We start from the raw sequence: 22,997 nt of genomic DNA on the forward strand, positions 1-22,997 counted from the left end.
TTAAAATCAAATCTGATATTGTTTTACCTTTTATTTGGTGTGTGGAAGGTGTGCGGAAGAGGGGGTAGTCTTACACGGCGAGTATATAACAAACTCTGTATTTTGAGTGGAAATGTTAGGGGGTCGTCTTATACGCCCAGTCGTCTTATACGCCGGCAAATACGGTACTCATTTCTACTAAATTGGGGGTGGGTGTGGGGGGTGGGGAGGAAAGGAAAGATATTGTATAGAAGAAGGGAAAATCAAAGATTTGTTCTAAAACATGAACCCACTCAAAGTTATGTTAAAATGTGAATCTTATGTCTCATACATTGCTAAAATATCTTAGATTATTATTTTTGTCTCGAAAGAGAGTGAACAAATTCATATATTGACTTTGTCTAGAACTGTGTGACTGTAATGCCGTGCATCACAAAAAGTAGCAAAAATACGATATTTTGAATTCAAGCAGAGAAATGATAAAGAACTTTAAGAAAATAATTTTAAATTATTTTTTTGCTTTATTTTATTGTATAGTTATTTTATTTTAAGAATGATTTCTAAGAAATGGAATAGTGATTCTTAAATACTCATTCTACTTTTGAAGTTTTACTTTTACTTTTGCCATTTTGTTATATTAGTTTTATCTTATTGAAAGATTGGCTCCTTTTGAATTAATATGGGTTAATTGTGAAAGGATAAAAATAAAAATTATAGGTAATCTTTAAGGTCAATAAAAACAAAAATAGACAGTATTATAATTTAATTAATTGCTCTAACTAGATTTTTTTAGTTGTATAGATTTGCATGATTTTTATATTTTATGTGCTTATTTCCACTTTCTTCAATCCCTTAAAAAATAATGATGTGGTTTGCTAGATTTGTTAAACTTGACAGTAATCAGTGTTGAAGGAAGAGAAGAGTGTGTGAGGATCTAGGTGACATTCTACTCAGTTCAGTATATCTCACCAGAGTAGATTTTAAGCTCTGATTTACTCTTTCAAAATGAAATTCGTAGGAATAGTAAGGATGTTGACTAATACTTCAATTCTTATACTTTTATGATGTAAATATAATTAATATTTATTCACATAAACATGTATTTTAGTTTCAGTGAATGGGATATTCATTGTACAAGTGAAATTAATTGGAAATGTAATTTTGATCTAGAGAATGAAACACTCCCCTGATCTAATGAGCTTTATGATGGAGTTGAAGATGGTCTTGGTAGGTATTTGTTTTCTAACACTGCTACCATAAGTCTTGATTGCTTTTGTAATTCCTGTATCTTTTATATCTTACTGTGAAAATCTTGGTTTCTAGTATTAACATAATTATTATTTTTGGTCTATTGGTCATTTAATTTTGAAGAAATCATTAATTCAAAACTGAAAATATTGAGTTAATCTCTGAGTCACAATATTCTCTTTAGTACATTTATTACTGTAATTCTGAATAACATGAGATCCTATTTTTTAGCTTTCTAAAGAAATATGGACAGCATTGGTGATATTATCACACACTTATGACAGTGTATCTAAAAATGGAAGAATTATTACTTTATTTGTTGAGGTGTGTTGATAGTAATAGGGTTCCTATAATACAATCACTGATAAAAGTATTGATAACTCAATGAAATCAGTAGGTACTGAATTTGTTCAGGAAATTTTGTAAATCTCCCATGGAGTTTCCTAGTAATAGCTGAGCATATAGTAGCTCTTCTGCATGCATTTTATAAATGAACAATTACCCATATTTTTAAAAACTGTATGAGGTGTAGGTTATTTTATTCCTATTTTAGAGCCGAGTCATTAACTGCCTAAGACCTAAAAACTAGGAAATATTTAAGTTAGGATTTAAAACTCTGTGTGTAAATCCTCTGTGTTCTTTCTACTACATAGCTTTGCTTCCTTCTCCATGAAGAATACTTTGCTTCTCTGCTTTTGCTTTTTTCCTGTTATGGTTCTGGAATAGGAGTAACATGTCTGACCTAAGGTAGAAGGCAGAGTTTACAAATATCATAAAGTTAGGATTAAAATACTGTTTTTATTATTATCCAAGTTTCTTTTTACTGTCAATATTTGTTGGTAGCAATAATTAGTATTTCTGAATAAAAATAGAAATTTCAAAGGAAATACTGTATAGGTGTTATATGTATAAGTACAGGAACTGTACTGACATATTTTTTTTTAGAAATGGATAATTTTAATAATACAAATATATTTTTATGGACCATCAGGCTATCATCAGATATCATTAGGTATTTAGTTTTTTAAAAAACACACAAAACAACAAAAAACAAAAACTTGTTTTCTAGGAGTTTACCTTCTAATCAAATTTAGATTGATACTTTGGGCTTTACAAATCTGCTTTCACAAGGTTTTTTAATTTTATTTTTAAAATCATAAAACAGATTTAAAACTTTATTAAAATACTTCCAGTTAATAGTGCTGATTTTGAAATACTTTTTGTAAAATCTGTTTCTTTCCAGTGTTACCTTAATTTGATAGTATCTTATCCTTGTTAAAAAAAAAAAAGGATAAGCACTAATAGACTAAACATATACTTAAAGCATTAAAATTTATACCTTTTATAAAGGTTACACTTACTAGAAACATAATTTTTATGCTATTTCCATATGGTTTTGGTATTTTATCAGATTTCTTTTTCAATTTTACTTCTTTAGTTTTAGGTACCTTTTGATAATTCAGACCACATGAACATCTATGTAATTTATAGATATTTGTCTAGGTTCACACCTTTGCAGTAATTGGTAATTTTTAACCTCAGCAATTCTAGTGATGTTTGTATTGCTTCTAAAACGTAGTTTTAGTTTTGTTTGGAGGAACATAAACCATCTTAAAGATATCTTAGGTGAGCCTAGCAGAAAAAGGAATTGTAATCTATCCAGATGTCAAAACACTTGAACTTTTCCAGTCTGGAGTTTTACATAATGAAGAAAGAAATTAGCAGATAAGTATTTATTGTGATAATGAACAGTTTTTGTTTGTAAGGTAATTCATAATGGTGTACAGAGGTATCAATCTAGGCAGTGTACTTAGAGTTCAGGCTCTTCTTCAAAAGTACATGTTACTTACTATCAAACATGTCCACAGGAGTAGGAAGAGAGTAATGAAGCCTTGGGAATGAGTTTTTTGTTTTTTTTAAATTTTCATCTTTGATAAGTGTAATAGAGGAGAATATTAAAGTTAAGGTTGAAGGTATAATAATTGACTTTTTTAAATCCATTCTATTTTTTTAATTGATTTAAGAAAGGAAAGGGAGAGAGAGATAGAAACATCAGTGATAAGAGAGAATCATTGATCTGCTGCCTCCTGCCTGCCCCACACTGTGGATTGAGCCTGACGCCTGGGCATGTGCTTTGACCAGGAATTGAACCATGACCTCCTGGTTCATGGGTTGACGCTCAACCACAGAGCCACACTGACCAAATAATTGACGTTTTTATATGATCTTCAGTGCAGTCCTTTAACTTTTTCATGTCTCTGTCTCTCTCTCTCTCTCTCTCTCTCTCTCTCTCTCTTTTTTAATGAGAAGTGGAAAGATTCAGCTGGATTTCCTGTAAAAATAATGGACACTTTAGTTAGGCACAGAGAAGATTATGAAATTATTTTGTGTAATCATGTACTAACAATTCATCGTCTGGCATTCCACAGCTGATCCAAGTTTTTTCTTTTAAACAGGAAGTTGCTTTAAAGAATAAACAAGAAATACATGCACTACCTCCCCCTCCCCAGTTCTATTCAAGCCTTATTGAAGAAATAGGAATTCTTGGTTGGGATAAGTATGTCTATTTTAAAATATGTTTTAGAAATGTCTTTCTTTTACATATTTCGAATTAATATTTTTTCAGTTTTAGCAATTTATTTTATACCTGTTTTTTGTCAAAGTGTTTCATTGTAATTAGAGTGTCTGATCCTTATTGTGGTTATGAATTAAAGGGATGTTATCTTGAAAAAATGACCTAGAAGGTAAAATACTAAATTGGTGAAAAAAATTACATATATTCATAGAACATATTTTTTAAATTTATTTTTTAACTTTTATTGGGGTGTAATTAATAAATATAATTATAATATATTTAAAATGTACATTGTGATTATTTGATATACATATGCATTGTGAAAACATTCCCACAATTGTGTTAATTAACATATCCATCACCTCATATATTTGCCTTTTTTATTTTTATTTTGTTTACATTTTTGTTGTCAGTTTTCTTGTTGCTATTATAGAGGGGAGAAGTTTTAGAACTTCTGAATGCCATTTTGTTGATGTCACCAAATCTATTTAGGCTTATATCTACCACCTATGTCTTCTATTGTCTCACCTTGCCCAAATCCATATTCTCGTGCTCTGTTCCAAAACTGGTAAATAGGGAAAGGGAAAAATGACTGCAAAATTTTTATTCACCTCTCTTCTATTCCCCCTTTCAAGACCTTGGTCCTTCAAGTCCTGGTTGCCTTAGCAGTTCTTTGATGCATTCATACTTTTGTTTTCCTTTTCTCTTTCATCTGGCTACTCTAGTTGTTCTCAGTGGAAGTTTTGGTCTGCAGCAAGCTTCTCCATCTTAGCCAGACATAGATGTTACCTATAATTTTAAATGTATTATTATGGTGATATTGAGGTTAATGTTAATTTATGAGATTAGGCTTTATTTGATAAGGTGTTATTCCTGAATAGAATTTGGGATGGATAGAATTTTTATAATAAAACTAGAGGCCCAGTGCACGAAATTCGTGCTTTTGGGGTGGGGGTCCCTCAGCCCGGCCTGTGCCCTCTCGCAGTCCGGGAGCCCTCGGGGGATGTCTGAGTGCTGGCTTTAAGCGGGCAGTTGGACATCCTTAGCGCTGCCGCCGCTGTGCTCGCCAGCTGTGAGCCCAGCTTGTGGCTGAGCAGCGCTCCCCCTGTGGGAATGCACTGACCACCAGGGGGCAGCTCCTGCGTTGAGCATCTGCTGCCTGGTGTTCAGTATGTGTCATAGCAACCAGTTGTTCTGCTGTTTGGTCGATTTGCATATTAGCCTTTTATTATATAGGATGTAGCATACCAATGGAAGGAAGAAGACAGAGAAGACGAGTAATGAATTAAGATGCGCTAATAGCAATTCTGCTGAGGTTATGAAGGTGTGTCTTAAGGCATTGATGACATGGACCCTGCCATTTTTTGGATGTAAGGTGACAGAATAGAGAAAAATTATTTTGACTTATTTTCAGGTGCTTAATATTAAGACCTTAGTTTTTAAAATAGTTAAGGATGTAGGAAGGGAGTGGAAAGGGGAGAGGTAATGGTCCTAGTTTTGTTTTTGTTATATTGATAAAGTGAATTTGAGACAGTTTTCTCTGTGAATGTGACATATTTCAGAGAACTCCAGTAAAAATTTGTTGAAGCACTGATAACTTAAATATTAAATTTTTGAATAATTCATTTTCTTTCAACTATTATTTGTGAATGCTTGTAATGGAGGGCAGTGAGGATACATAGACAAGACTTAAGATTGTTCATAGGACTTACATCTAGTAGAAGAGTCAGAATTTATGTAGATAATCACAGTAGTACTTAATTCTAACTGGTAAGTATTATAAAGTATAATTATAGGATTTCTTGAAAGCCATTAGTAACAAAGTTATAAAGAGAAGTAGTGCAAGTATGTAAAATACTTTATGGAATAAATGGTTTTAGAGATGAAAGGAAAGTATTAACTTTTGCTTTGTATTATACATATTGTGATGTGACAAAAAGGGATAGATCTCTAATTTAGATAATAGGTGAAAGGCAAAAATAAAGATATGAATGCCTCTACCATAACCTTCATCACAATATAAATGTTGGTCTCCACCTTAGACTAAGGTCATTGCACACAGAACTTTCATTTATAAAGTTGCTGTTATATGCCACTGACTGTGCTAGCCACTTTATATAATTCTTATTTAATTCTCAGCATAAGTTTCAAGATATATATTTATATTCCCAATTTTGTATATATAAATTGAGTGTATACAGCTAAGGCTGGTTGTATGTCAGTGCTCAGGCTTTGTGTGTGTGAATGATATTCCCTGGAGTTGTGCTGTGGGTCAGCTCTCATATGCAGCCTTCAATAAAGTTTCCTCAAGTACCTTCAGTGTGTGACTATGGATGAAATTGGCCATATGCAAAATTAATGCATCCTGAGAGACAGTTTCAAAATCTCTTGGCTTAGATTTGAGAAAGGTGATAGTTTAATTATAGTGATTAAGATGCATGCTTGAATTAGGTATAAAACTGTTACCTAATCATTTGTTTCATAGCTTTACAAATAAAGACTGTTAGCAGAAGAGAATTTTTCTGCATGGATTGTGAGAGGCCAAAGAATAAGATTTGTCAATATTTGTCCAACACTGCTAAAGTAAGAAAATCTCCTATCAGTTTTATTTTTGTGTCTTAATTCTTAAATCAGGTATACTTGGCACACTGATAATACTGGGTTTCAGGACACTCAGAGCTAAAACTGAGACCTGAATTGTACTGTCCCCAAAGTAGAATTGCTACATTTTGAGGCCCTGCTTCAGCAGCTAGCTAGCTTTTTCATTTAAAATACTAGAAGCCTGGTGTATGGATTTGTGCACTGGTGGGGTCCTTCAGCTTGGCCTGGGGGGATCGGGCTGAAACCAGCTCTCCCATATCCCCTGAGGGCTCCTGGATTGAACAAGAGAGGTTCTTGGGTGACACGCCCTGGAATTGTTCTCCCGCCTCTTTGGTTCCAGGGGCTTCGCCTGAGAACCAAGAACCGCAGCTGCAAGTCACCGCAGCTCGGCAGCTCCTGTGTTGAGCATCTGCCCCCTGGTTGTCAGTGTGCGTCCTAGCTACCGGTCGGAGCGTCTGCCCCCCTGGTGGCATTGCACGTCATAGTTACCAGTTGGACGGTCGGATGGTTGCTTAGGCTTTTATATAGATAGATATTTTTAAAATGATACACATAATGGTTTGTATGACAAACTAGTTTAAGTGGATTATGAGAATCTCAGTGATTTCTAGACCATGTCAATATATCCATATTTCCTTTGCATTCTTAACAATAATCTTTTAGTTTTAGATTTGTTAGTGTAATAATAAAATCTGATAATAAAAGAAAAATCTTTTTAAGTTAATGAAGACCTTGCTGTGTTTTTAAATTACATACTTGACATTTCTAATCAACTCTATAGGATCAGACATTATAAAAAATTAAGTTAGAAATGATTCTGAATTAGTAGCTGCCTTAAGTTTGCTGCTGTTATAATTTCTATACATGTTTAAACTTCTTAAAAAGTACACTAAAAACAGCAAGTTGTTCAAAGGGTAAAGATGAAGATGATATGACAGTTGTGGGTGACTTTGAGTGCTATGCTGTTTCACAAAGGTGAAGGATGGAAAAAGATGTCTTGATGGGCTTTTGTTAACTTCTGCTTGTGTTGTTTTGTAAAGTAGCTCATAAAAAACAATGGGAATTAAGTAGAGTCCTTGGGGTTTAGTAGGATTGTCTGTTTGGTACTATGAATGTCCTGGAGTTACAGGTGGGCTCATCTACATCTCACTTTACCTAGGAGAGTCCTATTAATGACTGCCTTTTATCCTGACTCCTGTCAGTCTCAGAAGTGTCCCAGTTGGGAAGAAATTCATAGTCACCTTATTTATAGTCTACCTTATGGTTGTTTTTTTTGTAAATATGTTTTATTGATTTTTTACAGGGAGGAAGGGAGAGGGATAGAGAGTTAGAAACATCGATGAGAGAGAAGCATTGCTCAGCTCCCTCCTGCACACCCCCTACTGGGGATGTGCCCGCAATCAAGGTACATGCCCTTGACTGGAATCGAATCCGGGACTCTTCAGTCCCCAGGCCGACTCTCTATCCAGTGAGCCAATTCGGCTAGGGCATCTTATGGTTGTTTTAATAATCATCTGGCATCATTTAATTCAGAGATTAAATGGGGAAATGATTAGATGGTTTTACCCTTTTTATAGCATATTATTTATCAGAATGAGTAGAATTCAGGTATTTGGCCTTTCAGATTTGTCTTGGGAAATCTTAGTTTTACCTAATTTGTTGTGCCGCTGAAGGATTGTTAATATATCTCAATATATATTAAGTTAGATTTTTAATTAAGCCTATTATTTTAGTAATGGGTTTGATCCAGTGATGATGATATGTTCTGTAATTCTCAATGAATTTCAAAGAACTATATAACATATTGGAGTAAATGGAATACTTGTTTATAGTAAATTAATTTCAATAACTGGACAAGGACTTTAATTCTGGCTTATCAGCTGTGTGACCTCGGTCATGTAACATAACCTCCCTGAGCCACATTTTCTTCATTTTTCAATTGAAACTAATAATACTTAATAATGAGTGTTGAAAAGAAACATGTTATGTGACTCGTTTAATCCCTGTGTAAAGTAGCTATAAAGTTGTTGAGACACTAGTTCACTCAGAAATGTCAGACTGTATATGAATTTCACAGAGATTTAATTAGTGTTATGATTTAATTATAACCAGTAATAACTTTTGTTATATAATGCAAAAGAATATAGATGTTAATAAATTACCTTTATGAGTGTTTTTCCTCATTTATATCCAAATCATTAAATAACTGCAAATTATCTAATAGTGAAAAATTTTGTTTTTCTAAATTGGTTATGTGTTGATAGTATCTAATTTAAACAATGCACATTCAGTTATTTACAACACACATGTGAAGCATAAACATGAACCAATCTGAATAGTTTCTCCATGTTCATTTAATACATAGAGCAGTGGCACATATATAGAAGTGTGAAACTTTTACATTCCTTATAAAAAGCAGTAAACTTACATGAAAAGCAGCAGTGTGAGTTTTAAGAAAGGTGAGGTCCTTTTGAGCTACAAATAATTTAAGAAGGTTCATAGAGGAGGTAGGTTTGGGGATAAGCTTGGAAAAAATATAGAAAGACTTAAAAGGGAAGGATTGGTGGAGGCAAGGCTGTAATGATGGAAATGTACAACTCATTTTTGGACTTTTGAGTCAATCATTTGCTCACATAAGAGAATTAATATCAGGGCCAGATTGAAGGGTCTTACTGCTAGACTAAGGATTCTTTATATGCAGTTGATGGACACTCATTGAGTATTTTTGAGCAAGGGGTTACCTGGGTAGATTACTGTAGTCATGGAAGGCAGGATAGGTTGGTGTACAGAAGAGACAGGAAGTAAAGACACCAATTAGGGAGGTTGCTTTTTGAAATGTAGGTTTGTAGTATTAATGCGTAAACTTGAGAGTAGCGGTAAAAATAGAAACTTGGATTTTGTGTGTGTGTGTGTGTGTGTGTGTGTTTCTTTTGAAACTTTGATGTTTTATTACACCATGAAGGTCTTCAGTCTACCTTTTGATGTTATTACTATGTAAATATACCTAGATATATTACTAGGCTGTTGGTCAGAATAGGTACACTATTTCAAGAGATAAAGCACATTCTTTCTGCTGCTCTCTACTGATAACATTCAGCTATTAACAAAAACAACAAAAATCTCCCTGAGCTGAAGTATTCTTTTTAAGTGTTTATAAAACTTAACTGCCAAGTTTAGTGCCATTTTACTTATTGCAAGCATACTTACAAAGAAATGCAGCAAGTGATAATACAAAGTGCCAAAGGTATATTTTATTTCTTTAGATTTTATATATATGTTTTATATTTTTAGTCAATTTTGAATGTGCCTAGCTAATAATACCCAAACTCCTTCTTTTAAATGTGACTTCACAACTTTAAAAAATATTGAGCATTCCAATGATGAAAGTTTTTAAAATTTATTATTTAAGTGAATTATTTACCTTATTTAAATGAGTAAAAATTATTCCATGTTGTTTAAATCAAGATACTCACCATAATAATAAAGCAGAACATTTAAAATAGACTTTTTTAAGAATGATTTTTAAAATTACTTGTAAGAGCTTATCACTGCTCTCCCCTATATAATATCTTTTTTATAGACCAAACACTAATATGTTCTTTTAGTTAGGGTACAAGTTAAACTGCTGTTAACAAAGAGAACCCCAAATCCTCAGTGTTTCAAACAAGATAGAATTTTATTAATCTCTCCTTAACAGTTCAGAGGTAGGCAGATGGTCAAGAGTGAGTACAGGTGGCGCTGTCTCACAAGGTCATCCAAGAACCCAGGTTTCTTTCATTTGTTTCTAAACTATCTACTGTTGCTTAATTGTTCAGTATAGTAGCTACTAACCACATGTGGCTATTGGCATTTATATTTGAACTAAATTAAAATTTCAGTGTCTATAATAACTATATTTTAAGTTCTCCATAGCCACATGTCACAAGTAGCTGCTGTTTTGGACAGTGCAGATGTAGAATACCTCCATTATTGCAGATTGTTTCAGTGATCTGAGTGGCACTAAGAGAGTTGTTCTTGTCTGCATGGTCTTGCTGGCTTATATTGCTCAGATCTAGTCTAAAGGAAGGGAGAGTGAGAGGGGCACTGGAGTGGGTTAGGCAACATTTTTTAATAAAAATAATCCAAAAGATGGACATATTAATCACTTTTGTTTGCAGTCCAAAATTTAGTGATTGGCTGATTCCCAAGGGCAGTTGGGAAGGATTGCTAGCTGAATGGAGTGTGCCCTACTAATCTTGGTTTAGTTAGGGGTGCTATAGAGGCAGGGATTCTATTACCAAAAGAAGAAAATGGGAAGTACTGGAGGTCATGTACCAGTGTAGGTCACATGTACTCAAGGTGTTAATAATCGTGAGATTTCTCCCTGTTCCTGAAACAAAGTAGAAAGAAATGGACACAGGTAAAATGTTTAATTTCAAATAACTAGGCTGAGAGTAACCTAAAGTTATAAATGTTTTTATTGTTTCATTTGACTTCTTAAAGTTTAACAAAATTAATCTTACCATTTTGACTACACAGCCATATTTTGAGCATGACATTTTTTTCTAATGTTTTATCTCCGTGTCTTCAATTTTGTGGAAAGATGATAATCTTTTGTTTGTGTGACTGGAAACAAAAGACTAGAACTTTTATTTCTGTCTAAGAACATCTGGATGAGGAGCAGCAGTGTGAAATACAAAAAGGACTAGTTGGTGATATAGTTGTTTCTTTTCTCTCCCTACCCTTCTTACTCTCTTTTTGGATATATTCATCATGGTTATAAACGATTTATGGCTTATAAAGCAAAGCAGCAGCCTTTCCCACACCGTTTTTTAAACTCCGGTCTCATTCTATGAGGCAAATACTCTGAAATATTCATGCTTACAACTTCCATATTTTTCAATGATATGCCTATATTCAAAATTACTTGATTTATTAGTTTTAGGAATTACATAGTGATAACTGTAATTAAAGAGGATTTAGTTCCTATACCACCATCTCCTTTCTTTACTATTCTTTTATTCTTCTATTAGATTTAATATTCCTTAAACTTCTTTCATGTCCATTTAATTAATGATATGTATCTTTTACTCTAAAATTAGCAATTACAAATTTTAGTCGTCCTAATCTCTCATTTCTTTCCCCATTATACTTGTCAATTTTTGTCACCTCTTGCAGTGGTTAAATACATTTACATTCATTTCTGTAGCTTTAATTCTTTTAGCTTTGTCTATTGCTGGATTTTAAAAATTGTAATTAGTAAGCAGTTTGATTTTTTTTTACTGTAAATATTTTTCATTGAAAAGTTAATGGTAGAACAATTAAAATTTTAACATAGCTTCATTGTTTATAATTTATATTAAAATTTTCCCTTCCCTTTTTGGTTTCCTTTTTTTTAAAAAAAAAAATTCCCTTAATTTCTCCTCATATATATCATACCCTCTATTCTATAGACTTCCTTCCTTTCCTTTCTTTGCCAGATATCTTGCTCCCAGGATCTTCTTTTTCTGTTTTTTAATGTGTTTGTCACCCAGTGTTCCTCAACCACTTTTTATTTTTATAAAATTTGTTGAAAATTTGCTTTAGTTGATACTATTTCCTTCTTGTTCTTTTTGTAACTGGGTTTATCTACATTTTTAATTTATTTTTTAGTGAGTAAAGAGAGGATATAAATAAATGCATTGCTATATCAGCATCTTAAATCTGAAGTGTTAATGTTTTCAAAGAGTTATGTGTCCATATATCTGAACTTAGAGTTATATTGATAAAATGTGTGATAAAGTCTCATATTCTATATTTTTTGGGGGTAGAGGAATTTGAGATGCTTACAGATATAGCTGGAAGAAATTAATGATTAAACATTTATGTATAGTATCATTGACATTTTTGTGTAAGTAAACATTTTTTCTGGAATAATTTTGTTTTCTAAGACCCTAGAGCTTATAGATTATGATAAACATTCTTCTGTTAATAAAGACTCTTATCTTTTAGTTTGTTGTTGAAGATATGTGCCTTTTTCAGATTTAGATCTATTTTTTATTACAAATAGTGTTCCACAACTTTATTGCTCAGCATTTTTGAAATTGACCCATTTTCACTATTATACCAGGCCAGTGACTAAGCAGCATACAGTGATGTTAAAAAAATGTTTCCTGGGTTAGAAGGCTAATGTTAGTGCTGAACTCTAATGGGTCTTACCATCAGTCTGGGTGATAAGTTGTGCAATACTCTTAGGCTACTTTTTATCTTTACAAGAAAATGGTATTGTAAAAATGTCAAAAAATATCCACATGCCCAGTTCACTAGTAAATATACTACTAAATTTGAACATTTTTGGCAGTAGCTTATGCTACTCAAGGGACCATAGTTTTACAGAATGATATATTTCAAGGGGTATTGGTTTCCATTGCAGAAAATTCATGCATTTAGAGCAACTTAAAGCCAAAACAACTGTGCTTGTGCTATATGTTTAAAATATTAGTCATCTTGAATGCATGCCCAGGTTAAGTGTCAGAAGCTGTAATCGCAGAAAAAGAAAATTTATTGCTAGGAGAGCAGGCTATACCTGTGCTCATGCAGCATTTTCCTTAGAGGATCAATTTGAGTATGAACTAATATTGGCCAGATTTTTGTATAGTAACATTATTGATAATAAAGGAAAAGTTCATCATGGAGAAAACAAATAAAGGAAGCATAAGAGTCTCATACTGTATAAAACTACAGAAATGGATCAAAGACTTTGACAGGAAGTTTAATGTGTACATAAGTAGAGGCTGACAGGAACATGCTGTGTGTGCCAAAGGTTCCAGTGATGGAAAACCGAAACATAGTGCTCACTGACCACAGCATGAGCCTTGACACACATTGTAAATAATCCAGAGATCTATGACTACATTAAGCACTAGGCTGGTGTATTAACGGCAGTAAATCTATATAGCAGCATAAAGGGTTGGCATGCAGAAATCCCTCTGATTAATTTTGTAATGGATTAATAGGAATATAGCAAATATTTTCATTTCAAATCCTACCATTCTCCCCCCTCCCCCCAGTCCTGTCCTCCCCAGTGTGATCACTTTTTATTCTCTTCTCTCCAGCCTTGTATATGCGGATTCTTGCTTCAGTACCATCAAGTTAAAAGCTGAAGATGCTTCTGGTAGAGAGCATCTAATCACTCTCAAGTTGAAGGCAAAGGTATGTGCTTCATTAAACTGTTATTGTGGTCAGGAAATGCTTCGTGAAATGACCTCTATGAATGTTTTCAGTCTAATGAAGTGCCAGCTGCTTCTAAAAAATGTACATATGGTACTTTAAAAAATTATTTTGGAAAGCCTCAAAGAAAATTCAGCAGGTTTTCAAAAGCCTAGGTATAATTTCATGTCACTATTTTAGTTCAAATTTGGTCAAAATATAGACTTCATAAAAAAGGAATATTGGAATAAGATTCAGCAGCTTTAAAGTACCAAAATGTTCTTTTTGTAACATCCAGTACAGAAAAGAGTTGGAAGTTTCCATTATCCAAAGTAACGTTCTATTGAAGGTCTTTTGTCTTCAACTCCTACTATGAATTACCTTTGTAGTTCTTATTTCTGACCCACTCCCAACCACTATACACAGACATACACATACGCATATTTTTTATTGTTTGTTTTGGCTGAAATTTTTTTTTCTGTTATTTTAAGAATTTGCCAAGGTTACCTCTCTTTACAGGGCCTTTATAGGCTAGTGATCTATAACTATTCATTAATTTATTGGCACAAAATATAGCTGTTTCATCTTTGTTTTTTAGTTCTAGATTGTGAATTTTGAGAAATAAGTAGAATAAGCAAGTTCAGCATATTAATCATTTATTTAGTAATCACTAGGGAAACATAAGAATTTGAGAAAACCAGGACATCTTTTTTTTTTTATTGTTCCCAGGAGTCATCAATCAACTCTATTTCAGAAGATTGCAGTGATGAAAAGATCAATTGTGTTTGTCCTTTTTAAAAATGTGCCTGGCATTTAAGCTTTCCATGAGAGAGAATTAATATATAAAGCTGTACTGGGTGACACAGAAAAGTTGGTATCTTATGGTGCCTCTATATCAGACAAGTTGAGAAATTACTCATTCCCTCTCTTTTCTCACATACAGAATGTTTAGGCATATATAATTTTAAGACTCGTGTAATAAGTGCTAAAAAATATGAGTGGGCTAGAAATCTTATTTGTAAAACAAGTTACTGAATATTTTAGTTAAAATAAAAATATTTTTCCTCTTAATTTTTAAAGCTGGGCTTTTTTTAAAACCAGGGAGGAAACTGTCTTTATCCTTCCAAAGGTCATACAGACTGCCAGTGGCAAGGGTTCTGTCATTTCCCTCAAAGCTTTTTTGTTTTTGTTTCTTTTTTTAAGAACCTACTTTTTGCAAGCATTTCTACTTACTGAAGGGATAATGCTTTAAATCTGCACTACCTATACCTATACCTACAAAGATGTTATTATTAATTCTAGTTCATGATGTTATTGGTAGTATTGAGAGCGGGGATGTAGCTATTAGTCTTTTCGCTTTTTCTTATGTCTTCACAAGGTAGATAAGGTGACACTTTTAATTTTTCTCTGCAGAATATTTTCAACTGTCAATTTTTGCAGTATCAATAGTTGTGAAGCACTATCATGGATGCCCTGGCAAGAGAGAAGAGAAAGCTTTTTTTGAGTTGGGAAGGAATTAGGAAGAAAAACAAATGTTTTTGGTGTTTTTTTTTTTGAAAAGACAGTAGAACTGAATGAATCTTATGTTGGATGATTTACTAGAGTCTTTAATTGCCCATTTAGTTCCATTTTCATAGAGATGGACCCAAGTTCTCTTTTAGATGAGGTCATTTCTTTTCTAGGAATATTTGGATCTGGGATTATCAGTTAAAAGTAGCGATAAGCTGAAACTATATTAAAAGCACATAATGCAAAATCTTAATACAAACTAAATTTTAAAGGGTCAAGCTGATTTTTTTTTAAGAAACCTTAAAAAAGGCTTATTTTGTAAATATACAAACCTTTTTTTATATATATTGTAAAGAAATTCATTAGTTGAAGTATTTTTATTCTGGTATACAATTCTGCTCCTTCCCTTACTATCTCCAAAAACCCACAAAGAAAATAGTACCAATTTGACTTATATGCTTCCCATTAAAAATAAATATATAAATAAAAAAGAACTATGATAAGGGAAATAGTTACGTTTTTTGTTTTTATAAGTGTATTTTTATGCAATACTTAGAGTATATCCTGAACTGTGGGATGTAATTACTATCTTTCCTTGAGAAAAAGAAGTAGCCTAGTGCTTCTTCAGCTTTGGCCAAGATCAGAACTATTTGAAAAACAAATCACAGATGTGTATCAGAGGCTGGGCATTCTCTCTCTGATGGCCATTTTTATAAATCTGTAATTTGTATGTATTTACTAGGGGAGCCTCTTAGATGGTCCATAACAGAACAGTTTGGGTTAAAATTTTTCTTAGAACTATATTAGAATTTAAATATATTGGATGTGGCAAAAATATGTACTTTTATAATTTTAGAATTATTTTATAGTTACTGATTTGACTGAATTGTTTCAATTGAGATTTTTATACTATATTTTAATTTAAAATAATTGCTTACTTGTTTTTCAATTAATATTCCTTTATGTGGAGTTTTTTTTTGTCAATTATACGTCTAAAATGAAACTTTTGGTAGTCATTGGTGATTTTATATATACTTATTCTACTTACTGAACACTCTGAATTTTGATAGTTATATTTTATAATATTTTTGGTTATCTATGTTGTAGTTAATACTGTAACAAATTATTCTGAATATGAATATCTAGGATACTATTTCATAATTCATGTTAAATTATCCACAAGTATATAAATTTGTGCTTTTTAGGTTCTGTGCAGTTTTGTAAAATTTATTATATACATAAAGTTGATGTTAAATGGGAATATAATGAACACACACGATATATGCATTTAATTTATAATAGATAGACAGAAAGCCACCTACATATAGATAAGTCTAATTTATGTTTATGTTCGAATAAAAATACATAAGATGTATTTTAAAGATGTTACCTCAAAAACTATCCCACACTTCTGTCTGTGAGATCATGTTACATTTAGCATAGCCTGTTTTTTTGTTCAATTGCTAGATTTCTATGTCAGTGTACATACATAGCATTTATTATACTGAGTCCTACTTAAATATAAGATCATATTCTCTTTTAGCATAATGAGTTATAAGTACTTAACGACGTCCAAAGTCATAGGTGCTTTACTTGGTTTATCTACTCTAAATACAATAAATATCTCACTAACTTCATACTCTTACTCAAATTGATGATTTAAGTTAGAGAGTGGATATTGTTCATTGTCAGCATCAGTGGGAGATAAATAGCAGCAAGCCCAGGCAAACTAAATACTCCATTTTTGACCCATGGAGGTTTCAAATGTGCATTATTAGTTTTACAGATTGTTAACATTTTAGAGGGAACATAAATTTTATAACCCTTTTAGTTGAGTTTTGTCATTTTTACTTAAAAACAGAAGTTTACTGACTTGTCCAAGATCACACAAATTAGTTAGCAGAACTAATGAAAGCTGAAGTCTGCCTGCATTTACTTTGATATAATCACATGCCTAATAAAAATGGTATACAAGTTGTTTTTCCAGTGATTACAGCAGTTATACTCTTAAATACATCATCTGCTACTTAATTGTCTGAAATAGAGCTCCCACTTTAATTTCAGCCTGACCTTTCTTAATTTTCCCCCCCAAATTAGAGCATAGTTATATTTTTATATGGTTTCCTATATTTTTGTCTTTGTATTATCAGTTCTGCATAGCCAGATACCATTAGTCAGACTTTAAAATAAGTTTTCTTTCCAGTCAACAGATCTTTATAACTAAATGTTAATTCATTTCAAAGCATTGACTTCAGTGGTGTTTTGTAAATACTATGGTGATAATTTTTGTCCCTTTTGCTTTATTCAGCAAAGTAGTGAAAAATAAACTGACAAAAGTGAATCTAAAACTTTTTTTAAACATTCTGTCAAATGAGAGAAAGGAGTTTTCCTAAAACTAATTTTAGTTTTCTTTTAGTAAATTTAGATTTTTAATGGAAAGAAATGAGTAATTTTAAAATTACATGTGACTTCGAAAAATCCGGAATTGCATTTTAGAGAAATCATGTAGTACAATTCTCTAATAATAAAATTGATTTTAAGAATAACTATATTTTGTCTTCAACTTAGAAACCTGATTTGTCATAATGACTTTTACTTTTTGTAGAAAAATGTTGAAGGATTGATTTTCTGTTTATCAACCATGAAAATGTTTTTCATGGCTTAAAACTATTACTTTGTTTTTCCTTAATAAAGAATGCATTTTACTCTTTTTAAAAATCTTCTTACTAAAAGTAATCGCTTAATTGTGGAAATACATTTATTTTATAATTAAGAATTGTTTGTATTTTTGTGCATGTCTTGATTCTGATACTGCCTCTTCAAATAGTAGCAGGCTATTTGAGATTAAATTTTACACTGAAAGGAAACTAATATCAATTAGTTTGACCTCTTATTTTAAAGATAAGAAACTGAGGTACAGTGGAGTTCACCCTGCAGTCACCTTAGCAGCTCACTAAACACTGACTTCATTCATTCTTCCTTGAACAAAACTGATTGTGTTTTTCTCCCCAAATCATCAAACTTTATACCTCTTGAACATAATTTAACTGCTAATCAGTTCTTGACATCTCTAATAGTAGGATCAAAGTATTTATATATAATACATTTGCATTTATAATACTATTCCTAATCAGTTTTTCTAAAATACCTTATGTGAAATTGTCACACAGAAGTAAAATTAACCTATATTTTTGCTTTTTCATAGTACCCTGTGGAATCACCAGATTGTTTTGTGGATTTTCCTGTTTCATTTTCTGTTTCCTGGACTCCACAGGTACATTCTTAAATTTATTTTAAGTAGTTAAAAAAGCATATTCTATTTATTTATAAGTGGCCATTATAGGTTATAAAGTGATTTTCTTTTAGTTTTATTTAAGCATTTGTTTATAAACAGGACTTCTAGAGTGCATCCTTTATATTTACTAGTAGTTTATATTCATTTTCTCTTTGCGCGCACGCACACACACACACACCACGTACACGTAAACACACCATTCAGCCTTTAGATCTTTATGCTTCAGTTTAGATAAACATGAAGCAGCTCTGTTGACAGAAATTTTGCTTTAAATTTAAAATCTAAAGCACTGTTTATGAAGCAATGAGCAGTAAGTAGAAAATTGGGTGGCATTTTTCAGACTGTTAAATCTTTTAACATTGCTGACAAAATATCAGAGAATCTTCAAAAGAGAATGAGTTATGACTAAAAATATAAGCCTTTCACTTTTAGCTCTTTTTTTATCGTTTTTAAGTGTTTCTCCTGCATTCATCCTTGGACCTAGAAAATTTTATTTTTGTATGTGTGTCCAAACATTCATACTTTGAATAAAGAATATTGGAGATTCTTTCTCCTGCTCCTATCAATTGAATTTCTCAATACATTGATGATATCTAATAAGATGTGTTTAGAAGTGCATTGTAAACTGTAACATTATATAGTTATAAGGTATGATTATCAGTAGTCCATCGTCAACATTATATGTGTGGTTTCTGAAGACCTGGCAGAATAGTAGCAGTTAAGTTCAAAGAACAATCTAATGATGATGGGCATGGTCCTTCTTTCATCGGTAAATTGTGTCATACATTTCTGTTCTTATGTAAAGAAAACAAAATTCCTAGTGACGTTTTAGAAATATTTTTTTTAGGAAACTTTGTTAAGTTCAAGTGAAAATTTATGTTTATATTTTATATTAGAAATATGTAAAGCAATTTTATTGTGCATGAAGTTTTTTGAAAAAAAAGCATAACAGCATTTAAGTAGTGTGAAGGTTCTATATTTGTACAAATATATTCAAAATTATTTTTCTCATTTTTGTCTTTAAAAACAAACAAAAAAAGGCTTTCTCCTTTCAAAGGATATAGAAAAAAAAGCAAAATAAAGGAGAGGAAAAGCCATGTGATTTACTTTTGGTATTTTGTTATATATCATAAATACACTAGAGGCCCAGTGCATGACATCATGCACCAGTGGGGTGCCTCGGCCTGGCCTGCAGGATCGGGCCAAAACCGGTTCTCCGATATCCCCCGAGGAGTCCCAGGTTGCGAGAGGGCGCAGTCCAGGCCACGGGACCCCACCAGTGCACAATTGGGGCCAGGAAGGGACATAGGAAGTTGGCCAACCGAGGGGGGACCACAGGAAGGCTCCAGGGCATATCTGGCCCATCTCCCTCAGTCCCGATCAGCCGTACCCCAGGAGCAAGGTAACCTACCAGTCCAAGCGTCTGCCTCCTGGTGGTCAGTGTACATCATAGAGACTGGTCGACCGGTCGACTGTCTGCCCCCTGGTGGTCAGTGCACATCATAGTGAGTGGTTGAGCATCCTTAGCATATCATTAGCATATTATACTTTGATTGGTTGAACAAATGACCGGGCACTTAGCATATTTGGCTAAGTGCCAAATAGGAAATAGTGTGTTGAGTTTTTAAAAAAAGAATTGGAATGATATATAATTTTTAATATACATTGTCTATTTGGCTCTGTAAGCTTTATCTTTGTTGATTTTTAAAAATACGTTTTTATTCATTTCAGAGTGGAAGAGAGAGAGAGAAACATCAGTGATGAGAGAGATTCATCTATTGGCTGCCTCCTGCATGCTCCCTACTGGGGATCGAGCCTGTAACCCTGGCATATGCCCTGACCAGGAATCCAAACATGACCTCTTGGTTTATGGGTCGATACTCAACCACTGAGCGACATCAGCCAGGCTTTATCTTTGTTTTATATGAGACAGTGCAATAACATTGTACCTAGATTGTATTACTCTTTCCAGATATGCTATCTCTAAATTTTACTTCAGTGTTTATCAAAACTCAAGGTTGAAGAATATGTTTTTGATGTTTCTTAGTTTTGTTTTAGATAACTATACAGGTTTTCCCCAGATATTAATCTGAAAAAAGTTTGCATCTCCACAGAAAAATGCACTTATCATATTTTGCCATTTAGCAACATTAATGTGTGACTCCACTAGACTAGAAAATCTTTGAAGAAATTTTTAAAAATTTTGTATCCTACTTAACACTAGTTCAAGGGCCTTAGATATATAAGTATGAAGTGTTTATAATACTAATTTAAATTCATATTTTAGATTTAATTGGGTCATATAAATGTTCTGTTTTGTATTAGCTCCAAGAAAATAGAATTCATTAGTAGTAATAGAAATGTCACAAATTAATTTTTAAGTTACAGAATATACTAAAATTCTTAGCAAAGTACAGAAAGAAATTTGGATACCTATTATCCACAACTCAAATTTGACAGATGTTAATATTTTGTTACATTCACTTCAGATATCTCTCTCCCTATTTCTGTCCTCTCTTAGAATAAAATGTTTTTGGAACAACTAAGACTTACCCCTCCTTTCCCTTTCTCTTTTCCTCTTTCTTTCCCTCTCTTCCTTTTGAGAGGTAACCATTTCCCTGAAATGATGTGAATGCTGTCTATGCATATGTTTGCTACATTTGTTTATGCCATTTTCTCTCACATTTGCAGTTTGATTTTTTACAATGGTTTTACAATGGTTTTTACAATGGTTTACCAATGATCCATGCATGTGTAGCACATTTATTTTAAATGCTTTATATCATTCCATTATATGAGTCTACCAGTTAATTTATCTGTTGCCCTGCTGATAAGGTTATTCGCAATTTTCTTACTAAATTTTTTGCTGCAGTGACATCCTAACATGTTTCTTTGTACACATGTGAGACTTTTAGTGCTGCTTTTACCTAATAGTGAAAATGCAGGGTTGTGGGGAAATGCACCTCTTTGAGATTACTAGATGTTGCCAGTTGCCTACCCAAATTGGTTATATAAGTTTATACTCCTACCCAGTAATGCATAATAATTCCTACATTTTCAAAAACCTTCCAAATCTTAGTGTGATTTTATTCTGACCTTAGTTTTTATTAGGAATGATAAATCATTATTACTGTGTTTATAACCTGAGTCTATTTAAATTTTTTCTTTTATTATAAGTATTCCTTAATATTTTATTTTGGATACTAATTCTTCTTGATTATTTTGAAATTTAAGTATCTTCTCCCTGTGGCATGTCTTTTCACTTTGTATATGTTATATTTTGTCAATCCGAAGTTTAACAGTTTCTTCCTTGTGATTTCTACTCTTTTGATCTTGAATTGAAAAATCTTGCATATCTTATACTGAAAATATATTCTGTAGTTTGTTCTAAAAGTTACACATTTTTCATATTTAGTTAAGTATTTTTCATATTTATTTACTATTTAAGTATGAGATAGGAATCTGTTTACACTTGCCTATTCTATATATGCTCATTTGGGTGTGCCATCTTCATTTGTGGAGATCAGGAAGTGATTTCAATTTTTCATTTATGCATGACATTAAACTTTAGAAAATTTTCAATATATAATATTTATCTATTCTTTTAAAGTCTAGTTGTACATCATAAGTATTTTGGTGATGTTACCAGGGGGTATGCATTCTTGAGTCTTTTAGGTATGAGAAGAGTGTTGGCAATGTGTTTTGAAAGTAAGAAGCAATATCAGACTTGTTTGCTGTTTTTGACCTTTTTTCATTGATTTGTTGGAAATAATTCTGCTTGTGGGAATTATTTTTTTTAAACAGTTGTGGTTCTCAACCAAAATAAATGCTACTATTGTAGTCTAATAGCAAACATTTAAGAGACTGTTAGTAGGTTCCAGATAATTGATTTTAAAAAACAAACATTCCTTTTCTGCTTTTGTACATTTTTTTCTTTGGATTCAGTATTTCTGGACTTTAAACTTGGAAGATCTTTATTTTCCTTTCTTTTTGTAAAATAATAGACATGGCTTTGTGGCATCCATATTAAAAATGGGTAATTTTCCTTATGGTCCCTGTCTTCCTGCTGGGTTGATAATGTTTTGATGTATTTTTCTCTTGCTCTGATGAGAGGTCTGCTGCTGCTGCTCTGACATATTCATTTGGATGAATAATTATAACTTGCACAATGTCAAGCTGAAGATGGTAGGGTTTTGTGCGTCATGACAAGCCTAGTAGCCAGTGCAGGTGTCTCACAGCATGATCAGCAACAGCCAGTGTATTCTGGCTCAGAGGAGACATTTAGAGTAGTAAGGAATCAGCACCAAGGGCAAGGCTGCTGCTACCACTGCTGCTGTGACATGTGCCAAAGAAGCACAAAGTGCTTCTCAAAGACGAGTGACTGCACACCTCTTTTCAGATATCTACTTTGTTTACACCATTATATTTTTAAAATAGATTTTAGTATAGAATGTAAGAACATGCCATGATTTTAATCTTACCCTACTTCCCAACATGACAAATACACCAAAATGTGTCTTTAACAATCTGCTATCTTTTGAACTTGTGCATACAGGTCATATATGTGAATATTGTTGACTAATGAGACTATAGAATTCCCTAATGTAAGATTTTAAGTGCACT

General features: G+C 32.5%; 1 protein-coding gene across 3 annotated transcripts in view; it reads left to right on the forward strand.

The window, feature by feature from the left end:
* Nucleotides 1-22,997, forward strand: part of FANCL (Fanconi anemia complementation group L) — a 61,072-nt gene that overhangs the window by 12,522 nt on the left and 25,553 nt on the right. For all 3 annotated transcript variants that reach the window (XM_006778577.2, XM_015557915.1, XM_015557916.1), the window contains 4 exons: nucleotides 1,150-1,206; nucleotides 3,684-3,784; nucleotides 13,477-13,573; nucleotides 18,285-18,353. In XM_006778577.2, coding sequence (XP_006778640.1) covers nucleotides 1,150-1,206; nucleotides 3,684-3,784; nucleotides 13,477-13,573; nucleotides 18,285-18,353 — 324 coding nt within the window. The remainder of the gene's footprint in view (nucleotides 1-1,149; nucleotides 1,207-3,683; nucleotides 3,785-13,476; nucleotides 13,574-18,284; nucleotides 18,354-22,997) is intronic.

The sequence above is a fragment of the Myotis davidii genome, unplaced genomic scaffold (genome assembly GCF_000327345.1).
Source record: "Myotis davidii unplaced genomic scaffold, ASM32734v1 scaffold6, whole genome shotgun sequence".
Taxonomy (NCBI): domain Eukaryota; kingdom Metazoa; phylum Chordata; class Mammalia; order Chiroptera; family Vespertilionidae; genus Myotis; species Myotis davidii.